The sequence below is a fragment of the Phaseolus vulgaris genome, chromosome 3, assembly GCF_051622355.1.
Source record: "Phaseolus vulgaris cultivar YP4 chromosome 3, ASM5162235v1, whole genome shotgun sequence".
In the NCBI taxonomy this organism is placed as follows: domain Eukaryota; kingdom Viridiplantae; phylum Streptophyta; class Magnoliopsida; order Fabales; family Fabaceae; genus Phaseolus; species Phaseolus vulgaris.
This window is the reverse complement of record NC_143500.1, coordinates 49,802,112-49,820,562: the sequence shown is the minus strand read 5'-3', so window position 1 is coordinate 49,820,562 and position 18,451 is coordinate 49,802,112. Positions and strand designations below refer to the sequence as shown.

At 30.6% G+C, this 18,451-nt stretch overlaps 2 protein-coding genes across 3 annotated transcripts; both read left to right on the top strand.

Annotated features, from left to right (window-relative positions):
* The first annotated feature begins 892 nt into the window (after positions 1-892).
* Positions 893-5,666, top strand: LOC137808318 (Phosphoglycerate mutase family protein). The gene is made up of 7 exons (XM_068609368.1): positions 893-1,086; positions 1,260-1,335; positions 2,558-2,608; positions 2,701-2,811; positions 3,661-3,792; positions 4,759-4,834; positions 5,105-5,666. Exons 1-7 carry the CDS (start codon positions 1,049-1,051, stop codon positions 5,323-5,325), a joined length of 705 nt encoding a protein of 234 aa, XP_068465469.1. The 5' UTR covers positions 893-1,048; the 3' UTR covers positions 5,326-5,666.
* A 7,655-nt stretch (positions 5,667-13,321) lies between these two features.
* LOC137808317 (CDPK-related kinase 5) lies at positions 13,322-17,902 on the top strand. Of its 2 annotated transcripts, none has more exons than XM_068609367.1 (11): positions 13,322-14,082; positions 14,277-14,407; positions 14,504-14,545; positions 14,669-14,777; positions 15,044-15,122; positions 15,210-15,506; positions 15,584-15,696; positions 16,589-16,696; positions 16,774-16,836; positions 16,946-17,113; positions 17,401-17,902. In XM_068609367.1, exons 1-11 carry the CDS (start codon positions 13,603-13,605, stop codon positions 17,536-17,538), a joined length of 1,728 nt encoding a protein of 575 aa, XP_068465468.1. In that variant the 5' UTR covers positions 13,322-13,602; the 3' UTR covers positions 17,539-17,902. The 2 variants fall into 2 exon arrangements, 1 of the variants encoding a protein (XP_068465468.1); XR_016519258.1 differs by having other exon boundaries at positions 13,331-14,082; positions 15,337-15,506.
* The last annotated feature ends 549 nt before the right edge of the window (positions 17,903-18,451 follow it).

Here is an 18,451-nt window from a genome sequence, read left to right as displayed (position 1 = left end):
TAGTTATTATCAATACCATTTTATTTTCAAATATATTTTTCAATTTTGTCACATTTAAGAATTAATGAACTTTTAAAAAAACAAATTAATATACTAATTTAGCGAATATTTTTAAAATAATTAAATATTTTGTTATAATTTAGTTTAATTAAATATAAGTTTAGCTCAAATTTAAATGTTTTTTAAGCAGTTTATTCACTCTTCTTAACAATGCACCCCTGTAAAAGTGAAAGTAGATATAAAAGATGGAGAGAAATTCACGTACATGTTACAAAATCTTGTCATATCAAGACAACAATTTAATCTAAAATCCTTATAAGTTTGTGGGTCATTTTCTTAATATATTACTCAATTTTTTTTTTAATTTAACTCATGTTAAAATTTTAACATAATACTTTGAAAATTAAAATAATTATTTATATGTTAAAATTTAAAATAATTATATATTATTACACGTATTTTATTTTAACTTTTATATATATTCTAAAATGTTAAAAACCTATAAATTTATGTTTTATTTCAATTTTTATCATTAGAAAATTATGATATTACTATTTTTAAAATTATATTATGTATTTTTAATGATTAAATAATTTATTAATACGGATTTAATCTGAATTCAATTTCCATTAAATTCTGAACTACTGTATGTATTCACCTATTGAATGAATTTTTTTAAAAACATGTAGCAATTAATTGTTTTGATCTAAGTTAGGCAAATAGGTAGAGTGTTTCATTAAAAATGTAATTTATGGTATGTGAGACATAATTACTAAACAATTTACAATCATAATTTATTTCAATACTTTCTTTAAAATATTTACACTTTTATTGTATTTTTAAATTTAAATATAATTATAATATATAATAGAATTTGTTGCTGGAATCATTAAAATAATATTCTTTTATTCTTGGTAGGATTCGTTTCTATAAACAAATTTGGAGTAGAAGAGTGTTCCGATGCTCTTGTCATTCTGAGAATTTGGGGAAACGACACAGCTTCAGTGGTTCACTCTGACTCAGTCGCTCGCTCACAAACTCAGTTACCATGGCCGAGTTTTCCATCAATAACGATTCACATTCCAGGTTCCCCCTTTTCTTCTCTCGCTTCTTTGTCTTGCATATCATGCCTATGCTTATGATTCTGAGAACACAAAATCACTTTTTTAAATCAGCATTTCCCAATTTAGAGGAATTTCCCAATTCTCTTATTCAGTTTCACATAACCCTTCATTTTCAAACCAATTGGTAACAAACAGCCCCCATCCTGATTATGCGGAAATTGTTGTGGTGCGTCATGGCGAAACAGCTTGGAATGCTACCGCAAAAATCCAGGTGTTTTCTCTCTCTTACCTAAAGGGTTTCATGATTTCATTCAATATTGCATTTTTTACTTGCAACAGAAATACAAAAGATGTAGGTTTTCCAAATAAATGCTTTACAGAGGAAAGTAGCATTTCCGTGTGAAAACTCAATTCTCCACTTCTACTTTTGGTAGGATAGAATCAATAATAACGTTTGTAATTCATGTTTTTTATGTGAAATAAAATTGGCATAAAGTCTAATTACGTTTTTCTATTGAAAAATATAAAATACGGAGTGTTCTTCCTTTATGAACTGCTGTATGTGTTTCTCACTTCAATACGAGTTTTGGCGATGTAAGTGCCTAATTTGAGTACCTTTTTCTCTAAAGAATTAATATAGTTTGTAAAATATTTATTAAACTCATTGGTATATTCATTAGATACCATCTGTGGAACTATTTTCTGATGACTATTTGGGTTGGGGTGGACTTCAATATAACCTGGATGATAAAAAGACGATGTACCATCTCTAAAAACACCGGTGAAATTGAAATGGGGTGTATCTGGCTGCACATTAACACACGTCATCCACTACATGGACAAAATACTTAAATTGAAAGCATACAAAATATATCTTTGGTTGTGATGTAATTTGTCATATTTTCTTCCCTCTAATTTCCATTACTTTGCTTTAAGGCTCCTTGTAAGCTTAGTTTGCATGATTAAGATTTTCAAATAAGAACTTACTGCGGTAGATAATTGAAAAGGTGGTTTATCGGTGGCTTATTTAAAACATTATCTAAATAAATTACAAACTTCTGGTGTTTCACAAAAAGTTCTTGTATCTTTTTTTATTTTTCTGAAAATATGTGCTTTGTCTCCTTCATATAAGAACAAAGATACAGTGTTAATTTCCAAAAGTTACTAATTTCTGCTTTTGCAGGGAACGATCAATGTTACATACCTGTTAATAAATTGAAAGATAAAGTTATAACTTTTAGAACGAATATTGTGGGTGACTGGTGGGTGTGGTGTGTCAGTTATCCAATAATCATGAACCTTAGAAAGGGCAATTAGTATTGCTTATAACTTTGTAAGGCCTAGTCTTTCTACAGTTATATAAATATCTACCATCTATGTGTTTATATTTCATAATAATTTTTTTCTTTTGCATTATTTCTTATATATGTGGTTCCTTTTGGAGTTTTCTGGCCTTGGTATGGTATATTTAAATTTCAGTCATGTGTAAACAGGGACACCTGGATGTTGAATTAAATGAAAATGGAAGAGAGCAAGCAGCTGTGGTAAGTTCCGTTTTTTGCATTTTTATTTGCAGGGAACATTTTTTTTTATTTATGCTTTTGTGACCCTAATTCCTGTAAATTTTAAAATTGAGGTGGGTGATAGACTATCCAGGGAATCTAAGACCTCTGTCATATATTCCTCTGACTTGCAACGAGCTTTTGAAACAGCACAGATAATTGCATCCAAGTGTGGAGGACTAGAGGTTTGAGCTTAAAGGCTTCTTCATGTTTCATATTATTTTATAAGCATAATAATTATTTCCATTTTATCATGTTTTATGCTTGAAGTCATTGGCTTTTTTAGTTTATAGTTTCAAACAAATTTTGCCTTTTATTAGTATCTGGACCAGAGATTGACTATTGTTGGAAAACTGCCTTAGTTGTCTTCACCCCTGGGTTGTAGTGTCTCAGAAAGGACTACTTACAAAAGGGACTAACTAGAGGGAGATTGAGTGAAACATCACAAAGTGGAACCAGTTAGATGTCAACTCTTAGCGGGTTGGGATCCCAAATGAGTAGAGAGATATGGCCTAAGTAGTGTTTATAAGGTTTTAACAGTTCTCGTCTTATAAACTGATTTTGTGGGATTATGTAAAGCTCTAACCCAAATTCTAAGAACTATGCTTGAAGTGATCTTGGTGTTTCTTAGTAACTATGAAGTGCACAGAGATGAGTTATTCTTTTTCCTTATATAGAGTTGACGTTATTTGGTTAAGATAAAGAGATTTGACTTCTCTAAAATGAGAAAGGGCATGTTCACTCTTGATTTGAACTGGATTAAATTTATGTTGTACTTTAGTTCAAATCAAACCCTTAATTTTTCCCTTTACACAATTTCTAACATAGTTAACTCCTAGATAGGAAACAGGAGGAAAAGAGAAGGACATGTCTGAATAATTAGATTCTTGACTAAAATCCGTTTTTTTTTTTTTCCTTCTATTTACTGGTTCCATTGTTAATCAGTTTTTTTAATTCTACTCATATTTCTTACTTTTGATCACCTATTATTTTGCCTAAATCCTAATAATATTTTCCTTTGGTTGCAATTTTAGGTTGTCAAGGATTCTGACCTACGGGAAAGACACCTAGGGGATCTTCAAGGCCATGTTTTTCAGGAAATAGAAAAAACTAATCCCATAGCTTACAATGCTTTTATTTCTAAGAACGAAGATCAAGAAATACCAGTAAGTTTCATAGAAACAATCTTGTATGCATGGAATTCCTAATAATACAGCATACGTAAGAGTACATTTGCAGAAGGCTAGCTTGTAAATTCCTTAAAGTTCTGTTGGGCATGTCCTTAGAATTTTGGAAGATGAGCATAACTGATGGTTCTTTGAAATTGCATACATTTGGCTGTATATGGAACTTCAACCTGCAGCTGAAAGATGCCATGACATATGGCAAAAAGTAATAGGAACGAGAGATGTTTGGTTAGAGAACACAAACTATGGGTGCTTAAAGAAGGGTTAGATCATCATCCATTTTTAAAGCTCTAGATATGCAAGGAGCAAACTGATAGACTATGCTTGCAAATGTTGGAAAGTCTGCATTATATTTAGATGTATGGCTTGCTTGTTTATCCGTGTTCTACTTTGTCTTGTATCATTACTAAATATTTGCAAATGTCTTGCTTGTTTGTATCTTGGTATTGCCTTTCATCACAAAAGGGCTTCTGATTGTGTCATGACCTTAGTTATGACTAAAGAGAGAATTGAAATTACATAAGGTTATGTGTGTGTTTCTGGTTCAGTTTTATTTTAAAGAAATAATCACTTATTTTAATAAACTCTCCGAGAGAGCTTTTGAAAAATAAGTGATTATTTATTTTCTATAATAATCAGTTATTGAGCATGGGCTAATACCTGCTGCTCAATTCAGAAATGTGGGTACAAACATCCATTTAGATAACAGCTTCTTATGACTTGATGTTTTTCATTCAGATTATAATTTTGGCTCTATTTTGTTTTCTTTGCTAAACGAAGTTTTCACACTTCCTAAGGTAGAATCACAGTTTCCTGGTTAAACTTTCCTAAAGCAAAAAATTTCTGCTGTAGGCAAACTCTGTTTGACTCCTGATGCAAATAGACACTTGTGAATATAGTTAAATTTTTCATATACATAATATTGATCCATATACAATTGTGCAGGGTGGTGGAGAAAGTCTTGTTCAACTTTTTGATCGCAGCACATCTGCATTGCTTAAAATTGGCTTGAAGCATAAAGGTAGGACACTGGCACACGATGACATAGCATGGAAATTATCTTTTTCGTAATTAATAATAATTGGTTTGATATGAAATCATTTTAGTTCCTGCAATAATCTCAATATATTACACCCTGTTTTCTACTTGCCACCCAACCTAGCCAGATTGATTTGAGATGCAATAATCTCATTTAGATGCATCTGCATAACATGTTTTTTGTAGGTATTGTATCCCTTTTAAAACTCCACTCACTGCTACATTAGGCTGATGTTAGACTTCTTAATTGCAGGGGAGCGAGTAATCGTTGTCACTCATGGAGGATTCATCAGAGCTCTTTACAGGTGGGCACGTCCAAATGGAAGGCCTGGGAAGGTACTCAATACAAGTGTTAGTGTTTTTCACCTGTATGGTGAGGACAAATGGACCTTAAAAGTGTGGAGCGATGTCAGTCATCTGAGCAAAACTGGATTTCTAGAGTCTGGTTTTGGAGGTGATAGAAATTCTGGTTAGGCCATTGTTTCCCATTAAAGGCCATGATTGTTTCCCATCTGAAGTTAATAAAAGATTAGAGTAGGAGCGGAAATGGTTATAATATTAAACAGTGGTGCTAAATATGATTTTGTCCCCTATTTATTTTTGTATCTTAGCTTGCAAATGTTTGGTCACCATGAACATGCCTAAAATAATTAATTTATGGTGGTGGTGCATCAATCTCCATTGCAGAAGGTTCAGTTGAAATCTATTGAACACTTAGCTCGTTAGTATTTTTATGTACCGGTAAGCCTTTTGAACATCTATAGCTTGACTATGGTAAACGATGGAAATCTAAGGTTTTATAATTTTGTTGTTGAGTTCTTGAATTCTTTGCATTTGAAATATTATCTGTTTTTTACTTTCATGAGTTTCCGTGATTATATTCTTTAAAGGGTCTAGATGGTTTAAGAGAAAGAGGATTGATAAATTATCGTAAGTTTTTATTTGTATTCAATGAGTTTTTTTGTGGGGATGGAACATTACTATCCAGTTAAAGACTAAAGACTTAAAGAGAGTCTCGTGACTCGAGGTGTGGCCTAGGTTTTTCGTTTAGCACAAATGTTTTGCTGCATTATTAATCTCACGGCCATTTAATGTAAAACTTTTGGTGGTATGAAATACTTTTAAAATTTAATTGTAAGTTATTACTCTTGTAGTGATTCATATAACGAGTTAATAATCCCTGTTTATAAATTTTGATAGAGCTCAATCAATTTGATGCACAAATAGAGAATTTGTAAGTATTTTCATTCTACAAGCCTTTAAAAACCTAATTAAAATATTTGAAGCAAAGATTTGAGATGGTTTTTCAAGAGCATAATAAATTAGTATAATATACTTTATTGGTTTTGATTACGTTGCGGACAAAAAAATATTAGTTGGTGTAAAAATTTCAAACTAGTAATTATCGTTCTCAACAAAGCATTTTTTAGTATACATGCACAAGAGTCGACGTCGAAAAACAGTAAAAATTCAATAATCGTGGTGGAGAGAAATGTCATTTAACCTAACTATTTTTTTTATCATAAGATTCTCCTTATCCGACTGTGGTAAGCACTGGCAGTTCTTGATATTCACACAGTATTGAAATATTTTTTCATCCATTTAAAATTTCACATGGAAACAGAATTGTTTTTATGCAATTACCTGGGTGCACAATTCATAAACTACAAGAACGAAATAACCTAGCAAAAACTTGATAAATTCCCAGATTCATGTCCACTTTCTTCAATGAAAATATTTATTATTGTTATTTTTAGCAAGATTTTTTCCTCGGCTTTAATAAGGAGAATAGTGTTGAGGTAGGAGAAACAAAAGTACAAGAATCACCATAATGGTGCTACTCAGAATGGGAAGTGGTTAATGGTTATTAGAGAAGGAAACATGTTGAACACAGATACGAATAGTAACTAGTTGTTATTTGCTCTATCTAAAAAAGTTTGTGGCATTCATATCCGTTTGAAAATATTTGTGGGTATTTGTTGATATTTATGGATAATTTTTATTTTATTTTTTGTAAAACAATATTTAAAAAAAATAACTATTTGAAATATGAACTTAAATAAAAATTTAATTTTAAAGTGTAATCTAAATAAAATTGTGTAATAAAAATTTAATACAAATAAAATCCTTTTAAAAAACATTCAAATACATGACATCAATACATATAAATTTAAATAGAATTAATTCTTTTAAGAATAAATTTAATTTCGTAAATCTAAATTAAAAACATGAATGTAAAATATTAGATTTTAAATAATTATTATTGTTTTCTTATTAATATTTTAATTTAATCATTTAAATCTTGAAACAATATTCAAATACAAATTATTAATAATAAATAACAGGTTGAGTATCATGGTAATTATACTCGTCCTGTTACCAAGTATGTAATCAAAGCATTTTCTATTATCTATAAATATTTATAAAAGAGTTGTTTAGTGTTAATGACAAATTTTAATGGCAAATATATGCTAGAATAAATCCTGTTTCGTATGCCAATACAGTCCCATATTGCTTAAAAATCGAGGTTAAGGATAGTTTAAATACATCTTTCTCCCTTCACCCTTTGAGGTGCTTTTTAAGGACAAAACTGTGATGGAGCACCAACCTCCAAAGCGACCAATATAGTCTCACATCCCTAAGGAGTCAAGGTCAATGACAGTTTATTAATGCATTTTAAGAACAAAACCGTGACAGAACACCAACTTTCAAGGCGGACAATATTTTAGGGTAGGGTATACAAATAATATGATCATAATAAAAGATAACAAAAAATAAATAAAATTTGAGAACTAAATTAAAGTTATTTTTTTCTGAATATTGAACAAACATACTTTAAAAATGATTTAATTTCATTTTGGCTACAAATATTTAAAAGCTTGAAACTATATATCATTTTTAACTCAATTTAAAGAAAGTCATATGTCAATTTATTCTCTTTAAATATTATTGTTTCATGTACTTTAAATTAAATATAAAAGTTTCATTTGAGAGAATTGTTGAGTATCTTAGAAAAATATATTAAAAAATCGACATTAATAAACTATGAATAAATTTATTATTACATCAACTTCAAACTCAAAAACTTTAATTAAGTTTGTAAATTTTTTTATATCATAATTTTTTTTTTTTATTTAATGTGAAAGTCAAAAATCACATTTAGATTCCTAGAACAAATTTATACATATTCTAAACCTGATCACCTGACAAAAATGAAACTATTAATTTCTAAATAAGATAAAGAAAACAAAATCTAACCACCTCCTACCTAAATTATTTAAATTCCTTATTAAATCGAACCCTACCAAACTAAATTTAAAAAAGTAAAAAGGATGTTTGAAGTCAATTATCTTCGTCTAATATTAATAGTTTATTAATTTTTTGTAGTCAATATAATTTTATTAAATTTAGAATATTTGAATTGACTTCATAACCATAAGGATATTACGTATACAGAAATGGTGGAAAAGTGAGAATATCTGAGTGATGGGTCCAAATAGTATAGGAAGAGCTCTTTGAGGAAGTCATTTTCAGCATCATCAATCATCATTATAATACATAAGTCAAAACCAGAAATCAAGTGCAGCAAATAACATAATCATATTGTGCCGGGACTTTAGCCATTAAGTATAATAATAATAATAATAATCAGTGCTATAGCAGTGGATAAAACCTTTTTGGGGTTCTCATATCAATGCCAATTATCTTTCTAAATCAACGCAACAACTCACAACATCAACATCCAAGCAAATCAACAGTGGATGAATGAGAGAAATTAATGGGAGACAGTTGAAGTAGAGCTTTTGTTTTAATGGAGTGGTATCATTTCATATTCAACCAACCATATGAGAAATCTGTTTCAAAAAATAAAAACAAATTGTGTAATTAATCCGAGTGAGCCCAGAAATAGAAATGATAAAGTTCTGACTAAGTTAGTCATGATACCCTTTGAAAAATCAATATTGAAAGTGCAAAGTAAAAATGAAATTGCAGAGGAACGTTTACGTGGGGAGCTCAATTATGGTGATGCCATAGTTGGTGGCACAATCAACTTCAATTCACTCTCCAATGTTGGAGATTCTATATAACATCAAATTACAATATATAACTGTGCTTTTAGGATAATACTACAAACAAACTAGTTTTAATATTATAGATGAAGAATATAGATAGATAGAGAGAAAGAGAGAAAGAGAGAGAGTGGGGTGGGGGCTTACAGTTGGAAGACAAAGAGAGATGAGAAGGGTATGTCCTTAATATCCCATTTCACGTGGCTTACTCACAATTGGATAAACTCACATTAATTTCTCATGCATTATTGAAATACTAATATAATAATGAAAACAATTCTTTGTATATTTATGAATTGTATTATGTCATTGAAGGTTTAATTTATTATTTTTTTATTAGCATCAACGTTGGTGTACTCTCTATTCTATTAATGTGATTGAATGTTTAAAACTTATTGTTGTTTTAATGACATGTATTTGTTGATGAAGTGGAATTTATCGTGAAATCTCGTATTAAATCAATTTTACTTACATAAAAAGATATTTTAATTTTTATATTATAAATATTTAAATGATGTTTTCTTTATAAGGGTTGGGGTTAGAGAACTATTGAAAGGATTCACCTTATTTCTGTTGGTTGTACTGTTCTTCAACCTCTTTTTTTCGTTCCTTTACCTTCTTTTGTTGTTTCAGTCCTTGGTCTTCTCATAAGTACCGAATGAGATACCTGCAGAAGACACTCCGACACTCAAGTTAGTAAAAGAGTTCGACACTCGACTATCAGAGTACTGTAGATAATTCTGTTCCTTAAAATGTGCACTATTTGTATTATCTGTGGTGGACTTTTCTTATTGGGTCAGGTTGAGGGGTTGAATCGTGTTTATGGTTGAATTACCTAGTTTTTAATCACGGATTAACTTTGCTGATCTTAATTGAGCATAATTGGACTTGAGTTATCGATCGACTCGACGTTATAGCGATCGTGCGACCCTCACCAGTACGGATAAAATTGGCCCTCATCGATACAAATGTAAAATTGAAATAAAAACAAAAATTAATTTCATATTATAATATATAAGAAAATTTTATTTAACTTTTAAAATTAACATTTACATCGATATAATAGACTAAAAATAATTTTGGTTGAAAAGAGAAAAACTATTGAGTTGATTTCGTTAGACCAGATGAAAGAAAGATGCAGCTTTTTGAAAAGCAAAAATCTCTGTTTTTTAATTAGATTTTCGTTACTTGTGGACAAAGCATATAGCTAGGTGGCTATATCATTTAATTACTTTGCATTTCCCTTCATTTTCAACAAACATTGCCACTATATATAGATTTTATTTTGTTTTAATTAACTTTTAATATGGATTCGCATACTCCACTCACTTTCAGTTTGATAAAATAAATAATTAAAATTTACATAAAGACAAAAAAATATTCAAATGATTAACCGATAATAATGACATAAGACGACAAATGAGTTTTCTTTGTCTCCTGTACACCATAACATCTAAAAAAAATGGGACTACTTTGTCTTCTTCTTCTATCAATAGGGGTTATTTTTCCAGTCATAAAAATATTTTTTTCAATATAACTAATTTTAGTTTTTGTAAAAGGCAACATTATATCCGAATTATGGGTGGTTATTAGTCTATTATTATCATAAGTATTATTGTATATAATCATGATAAATGTGATTAGTCAACTTACAAAAGTAGTATATATATATTGTACACTAACAAAGTTCAATTTCATTAGATACATTTTGTTTATAGTATTATTTTAATATAACAGTAATAATTTTTTTATTAATTTCTGATCCATATAAACCTTTTTTTATAAAGCTTCCCCGTATTTTAAAATTCTACAAAAACATAAGGTGGTTTAAAAACTTCAACTGTTTTTGTTTTTCACTACCGTTCAATGAATTAATTTAAAAACAAACAACGAAAATACGTTTTAGATAATAAAATATAAAAAAAAGGAAGGAAGAACTATTAAGACGTCAATGAATTCCTTCATTTATTTTTAAGCGTCTTGACATTTTCAGAATTCAAAATAATATTAATAATTTTATTTATATATTTATTCTTAGTTTTTATATAAGTTAAAAATATTGTATTTTTCAATTTGTTCAATGACAAATTAGTGAGAAGTTAACAAAAATTGAGTAATAATAAAGAAAAAGAAACGTATTTTGACTTTGGGCAGATTCTGCCGGCCTTAGTTGCATATTCCTTTTGGTACACGCCACTCCTTACCCAATAAGGCCATTTAGACTCTTAAAAGAAGGAGTTAGGTCAAATATAAATAAATAAATAATTTAAAAGATGAAAGATTCTTATGATTTAGTGGGAAGAATTTATTATTTTCTGTTTCTGAAAAGTCACGTCTATTTACGTAGCACTACATAAGTATTAATTATCATTGATTGAAGTTTAATTCACCAATACTTTTTGATCAATCAATAGTTGTTGACAATGGCAAAGGTTAAACCATCAACATTATGCATGTTTGAATGGTTTTAAGATAGCACGGCTCTATTTTTTACACTACAAAACATTGAATATATTATTAACATGTTCGTTTTGTTAGAAATCCCATATTATTAGTGATTAGAGTTTTTCACAGTTTATAAGTTGGTTTAAATTCCACTTTATAAACTGATTTTATAAAGTTAAGTTAGGCTTAAAGTTCACTTCTAAATATGGTATCAGAGCCATTTAGAGTTTATACTAACAATTGTTTGGTGAACTTATTAGATCATATGATATCGTGTCATAATCAGATCACCCATAATTAAGCAATGATGCAATACTTTAACAAGAGAGTTAATGTTTATTCTCTCTTATTTGGAGTTAAGGCACTTAAACGTCAATTTGACGCTTAATAAGAACAAAAAATTAAATAAATCAACCATCTCTCTTTCAAAATTGTTATCACTTATGAAGTGATGTTCAAGTAGACAAGAGGTGTTTTCCTGTTTAGTGAAAACAAATCACTTAAATAAGGTTGTTCACTTAACTAATATATCTATATTGCAATTACATGTTTTGATTTGTAATAAGTGTTTTATAAAGTTGAATATGTATATGTGAATTAGTTTAGCTAATGTATAAAAAAAATTATATATATATATATATATATATATTAAAATATATGATGAAAAGATATAAATAACGTTGTAGATGGTGTGAATACCATTATATTTATGTGGCAAATTATTGTCTATGATATGAAATATAAATTAAGATATTGTGTGATAAGAAATTTAAAAAGATTTTTACATCATATACTTTGTGTAAAGAATTACTATGGTATAGAAGTTGAAGCTTATTGTATTATTATATAGTAAAACATACACATTTAATGTGTGACAAATTACATAAGGGTATCCAATTTAATAGTTTTATAATATTAGATTTTAATCATGTATAAATTTTATCGTTATAATTATTTAGATTGAGAATTTAACATTTTTTAATATTAGATTTCAATCATGAATAATTTTTTTGTATTTTTTTAATGTATGAATGATATATAAGTAGTTTTTTTCTTCTTCAAATTATAGGATTTAAAAGATCAATTTTAAAATTAAAAGAGAAGATAAAAACTATTATAATTTTGAGAGGGTAATAATATATTTTATTTCTTTTAGTAAAACTGCAAGAAAACACAGATAAAATAAAAAAAAATCTAATATATAGAAAATAATAAAAACATTTAAACATTATTGCAATTAACATGGACTATAAATTAAAGTAAACTCGTATCATAAACAAAGGAATTCGTTATATAAAAAAAAATATTCCTCTTTTAGTCAATTCGTTTACAGAAATATTCTGTTCTTAAATTGGTTTTGTCTTTCACGAATCCCAAATTCAAAGAAGAAGGAAAATAAAAATAAAAAATTAATAAAATTTGATTAGTGAAAATAGTGACAGTAGCTTCACTGAATCCTTTCCACATGGATGTTACATGGTGGACCATTCAATGTTCCACATCCTCTCTTTCTTACACCTTCAATTCATAAATCGTAAAATAAAATAATTTGGAGTGTCTTAAAAACGAGCTCGCCAAAATTGATTAAAACACAAGTGTACTTCAATTCTTTAATAAATATTTGCATGCCACTTGTCTGTATTCATAAAAACAAGAAAAATGATACTTTATATGCGTTAGAGTTGTATATAATTTTTTTATGATATGTTTAGAAATAAATATATACAATAAAAAGATAAATTTAAAATTAAATGATATATATTAAAATAATAATATTAAAAATTGTAATATAATTATATAAAAAATTGGATTGTGAAATAATGATCTCTAAAATCAAACAATGAACATATGTAACATCATGTACTTTCTTGCAATTTCTTACAATTAATAAAAAAACACAACACTGGTACTACAACGTAGTCGAAGAAGAAGTTAAGAAGAAGAGTTATCGATGTAACTACGTCACTCCCATAATAACAATAAGCTACAAATTTAATTTGGTTGTTTCCGTTGGGTGCAACAGAAAAGGCGAAACTCTTCTTTATTTCTTATCACTTTCCTCAGATCTCTCTCTTTCTTACTCATCTTCTTCCTTTCTTCTCCCCAAACCATTCTCATTCTTCAACTCTGTCACCAACCCAACCTTAATTCCCACAAAAACCCAACCCATTCATTTCCGAATCTGTTTCAACTCTTCAAGTTCCCTCCTTTGACTTTAACCTGGGATCATATCACAATGGGTCTCTGCGGCTCAAAGCCTCGTGCGAATCCCACACTCTCTTCATCTCCCAATTCCAACACCCACTTCACAGACACCAATGCCAATGAACAATTGCCGAAAAATCCTATTCCTACTCCAAAAAAATCTCCCCTTTTCCCGTTCTACACTCCGAGCCCGGCCCACCACTTTTTCTCCGCCAAGTCTCCGGCACCAGCGACTCCCCGGCGGTTCTTCAAGCCTCCGTCTCCAGCGAAGCACATTCGGGCCGTGCTGGCCCGTCGTCATGGGTCTGTTAAGCCCAACGAAGCTACCATCCCAGAAGATGAAGTGGTTGCTCTTGACAAGAACTTCGGATTCTCGAAACAGTTTGAGCAAAAGTTTGAGGTTGGGGGCGAGGTTGGACGAGGACACTTTGGTTACACTTGTTCTGCGAAGTTCCTTAAGGGCCAACTCAAAGGCCAACACGTCGCCGTCAAGGTCATCCCTAAAGCCAAGGTTGTCTCATAACCATTTTCTGTTTCTGATTTCAAATCTCTGTTGTAAATTGGATTTAGAGTTAACTCAGTCCAAACCCAAAAAGCTAGTCATGTCCTTATACTTTAATACGTTATTTTGGCTGTATTATTATAGTCAACGTGGTATATGTAACTATCTGAAGTGAATAATGAGTTGATTTGAATTTATTTAAGATGACAACTGCAATTGCAATTGAGGATGTAAGGAGGGAGGTGAAGATATTGAGGGCCTTGACTGGACATAAAAATCTGATTCAGTTCCACGATGCGTATGAGGATAATGACAATGTCTACATAGTAATGGAGTAGGTTGAATTATTGTGTCATTTTCCTTCTTTTGCTGCTTTTCTTTTTGTGTGGTGAATGTTATAACTGTTTTTTCTTGCTCTTGTGGTTCTCAGGTTGTGCGAAGGTGGGGAGCTTTTGGACAGAATATTGTCGAGGTATTTGTTTATTAAAATGTTTGTTCTTTTGGAGGTGAATTGTTCGGATACTATGAATGAAAATGATTAAAAAGGAAAATGTGTGATTATTTGCCGGTGTGAGAAATTTGTTTCCTTTTGCAGAGGAGGGAAATACACGGAGGAAGATGCAAAAGCTGTCATCATACAAATACTAAATGTTGTTGCGTTTTGCCATCTACAGGGTGTTGTGCATCGCGATCTCAAACCAGAGGTGAAGTGTATTTGCAATTTCTTTTCACTTTTTTAATCTTCATCATAAGATTGAGTGCCATGGCCTCCCTGAAAAAGTGGGTGAAAAGAAAAAGGTGGAAATGGGTTGGTAGAGGATAACATAGGGACATGTGATCATCTATTAGGATGGTTTCCAATATCCTACTTAATGAAATGGTCGTGTTTATGTTTAGTTTTGGTTATTTGGCTTTATCTTATCAATTCTTATCAAGTATGATTTCTAACGATGGGTCATTTCTGGATCAGAATTTCTTATTCACATCAAAAGAAGAAAACTCTGAGCTGAAGGCCATTGACTTTGGATTGTCGGATTTTGTCAAACCAGGTAATTTTACAGTCCTTTTATGCATGATTGCCTGTTTTCAGTCCACTTCTGTTTGAGTTACAATTTTGGTTTTTCATCGCCTTACAGATGAAAGGCTTAATGATATTGTTGGTAGTGCATACTATGTGGCTCCTGAAGTTTTGCATAGAGCTTATAGTACAGAGGCTGATGTCTGGAGTGTTGGTGTGATTGCGTATATTTTACTATGTGGCAGTCGTCCATTTTGGGCACGGACTGAATCTGGGATCTTCCGTGCCGTATTGAGAGCTACTCCAAGTTTTGATGAACCTCCATGGCCTTCTCTATCAGATGAAGCAAAGGATTTTGTTAAGAGACTTCTAAATAAAGATCCAAGGAAAAGAATGACTGCAGCGCAGGCATTGAGTGAGTTTCTCATCTATCACTTGACGGTATTGATTTTTCTTGCACTCTATTCTGTTCCTTACAGGTGTATACTGCAGGTCATCCGTGGATTAAAAGTTATAAGGACGTAAAAGTACCTTTGGATATTCTAGTGTTCAAGCTCATGAAGATATACATGCGTTCCTCCTCTCTACGAAAAGCAGCTTTAAGGGTATGTATATTTCTGAAATTGCTTCAAAATCTTGATATTCAATGGAAAAGAGCCTTTGGTAAACTGTACGACCTTTTGTGTCCCCTCTTCACTCAATTGGTTTATAATCTTCACCTTATTAATAGGTGTACTATAAATTCAAGAGTTTAACTGTTTGTTTAAAATGAGGTTGAGTTGATTGTTGCATGAATAATCTGAGTAATAAACCAGTAGAATTTTGTTTTGCAATTCCAACTAGATGGACTCAAATTTAGTGAACTAATGAAATTCTATTTGGAAGTTAGAAGTTAAAGATGGCAAAATATTTTGATAAGCACCCAAGTATTTGAAGAGAACTAAAAACTTGAGTACTCCACCGACAAATCGACGTCTCAATGACTTTCATTCTACTATACTTGGTAATTCTTCACTTGACTTCCTTATTGGTTAAAACCGTCTACAGATATAACCTTGCCTCGTGACTAACAATTAGTTCTGATACCACTTGATACTAATCACCCAAAAACTAGGAAAACCCAGTTGGTAAGAGGAGAGAACCAAATACTTAGATACTTCACCCAACATCCCATACTACTCGATATGAGATTCAAACATTCCATAATATCTAAGTTCCTATATCAAAATTCTACATATGCATAGTTTCTATATATAACTGTCGAGGTAAGACTTAGAGACATCCATAAGACCTAATTCTATATCAAAATTCTATATATGTAGAGTTTCTCTTTAGACCTGCTAAGTGTGTCTTTTTGAGTACTGTTTTTAAAGTAATTTTTGTCTCTAATACTTTTCTCTGCTACTGTTCCAGTGCTCCCCATTGCTTTTTTTTTTTTATCAAACTTCCTGTATGTTTCCCAATAACTTACTAGCTATATGGTGGGCATTGGAACAGGCTTTGTCTAAGACATTAGCTACTGAAGAGCTGCAGCATTTGAAGGAGCAGTTTGCACTTTTAGAGCCAAACAAAACCAACACTATTAGCTTGGAAAATATCAAAGCGGTTGGTTTCTTTCCAGCTCTTTTTATACACTATATTAAGAGAATGATGTTTGGAATCTCATAATTTGAGCTGGTCAGGCCTTGATGAAAAATGCAACAGATGCTATGAAGGAATCACGCATTCCAGATTTTCTGGCATCAGTAAGTGCTTAGCTTTGGAATGCCTATATATATATATATATATATATATATATATATATGCTATTTTGTGAATATACTGGTTGTTGATACAAATTATTTTGGATGGAAGCTTAATGCATTGCAATATAGAAGGATGGCTTTTGATGAGTTCTGCGCAGCCGCACTTAGTGTTCATCAGCTTGAAGCACTTGACCGGTGGGAGCAACATGCACGCTGTGCCTATGAACTTTTTGAAAAGGATGGAAATAGAGCTATAGTCATTGAGGAGCTAGCTTCGGTATGTTTGATTTGACTGTGATTTCAATTAATTTGGAATTCTTTATATGGATAATCTTACAGTGTCAACTATTTTGTAAATGAAGATATCTAACAGCTTCCCCTACTTTAGTTTGTTACAAATTTCTGACCAACATAGTATTCTCTAAATTAGTAAAGGAGAGCATTCTATGTTGCTTTTTTAGCAATTGTGTTATTCTAGTTTGAGTTTTTAATTTATCCACAACCAGTTCCTTTAGTTAGGAAATACATTTCATTTCTCATGTGTGGTTTTGACTGAATAATCAGGAGCTTGGACTTGGTCCATCTGTTCCTGTTCATGCTGTTCTTCACGACTGGATTAGGCACACTGATGGAAAGTTGAGCTTCCTTGGATTTGTCAAGTTATTGCATGGTCCATCTCGAAGTCTTGCAAAACCTCACTAGCATGTTTAGGCCCATCGAAAGATCCAAACGCACTCAATTATACTCATGATAATCAATCTGACCAATCAAATTCTGGTCCACACATTACAATCCAATATCATCTAAGGATATATGCCACTGTTGAATTACACTCAACATAAATCATCTGGGATTTTGTCCCTGGTTTTATACTGGAGCCCCTCTACACTTGAAGATGGAGTAAAACTAGCTTCTACAGGCATTAAATTATGTGTTCCACAGTAAAGTTGTAGAATGTTTAAGGTACAGGTGTTAATGTTTTGTGATTGTTGTAGATGATTTTACTACTCTTAATATTCTAACATCTTTTGAGGTTCACAATCGAGGGGTATCATTCATGTCTGAAGTAGCTATGTCTTGTCTTCCATTGCTTACTCCTGAAATCGACTCTGCATTGGTAAACTGTGTCAAATAGTTTTAACATTCTCACTAGCTCAGTTGAATTTTATATTTCAATTTTTATATTTGAATGCATCGGTAACACTGTTCACTTCCAACAAGTTGAGCACAAATAAATACTCACTCCTAATAAATCATTATTTGAGTTCTCATTAACAAACATGTTTATATTTAGGTTTAGTTGTAATTTTAGTTTCTATAGTTTACAAAATTAGCAATTTTAGTCTTTTTAATTTTTTGACAATTTTATTCTTTTAATTTTTAACTGTTCATAATTTTTTGTTAGTTTATGACATAGTAAGATTGAGAGAAAACATTAAATACTCATGACTTTTTAATGTAATAGAAAATAACAGTGCTGCATGACCTTATCACCAAATATAATTTGACAGATTAAAAAAATTAAAACTAAAATTAAAACAAACATAATAAAAAATTAAAAGATCAAGATTGTGTTAAAAAAATTAGATACCGAAAAAAAATCAATTACCCTTAT

Coding starts and splice junctions, on each gene's coding strand:
- LOC137808318 (XM_068609368.1), top strand. CDS start 1,049: ATGGCCGAGTTTTCCATCAATAACGATTCACATTCCAG. Junction 2,609..2,700: donor GAAGAGAGCAAGCAGCTGTG/GTAAGTTCCGTT, acceptor TTTAAAATTGAG/GTGGGTGATAGACTATCCAG. Junction 4,835..5,104: donor AATTGGCTTGAAGCATAAAG/GTAGGACACTGG, acceptor TCTTAATTGCAG/GGGAGCGAGTAATCGTTGTC.
- LOC137808317 (XM_068609367.1), top strand. CDS start 13,603: ATGGGTCTCTGCGGCTCAAAGCCTCGTGCGAATCCCACACTCTCTTCA. Junction 14,778..15,043: donor ATCGCGATCTCAAACCAGAG/GTGAAGTGTATT, acceptor TTTCTGGATCAG/AATTTCTTATTCACATCAAA. Junction 15,123..15,209: donor GTCGGATTTTGTCAAACCAG/GTAATTTTACAG, acceptor ATCGCCTTACAG/ATGAAAGGCTTAATGATATT.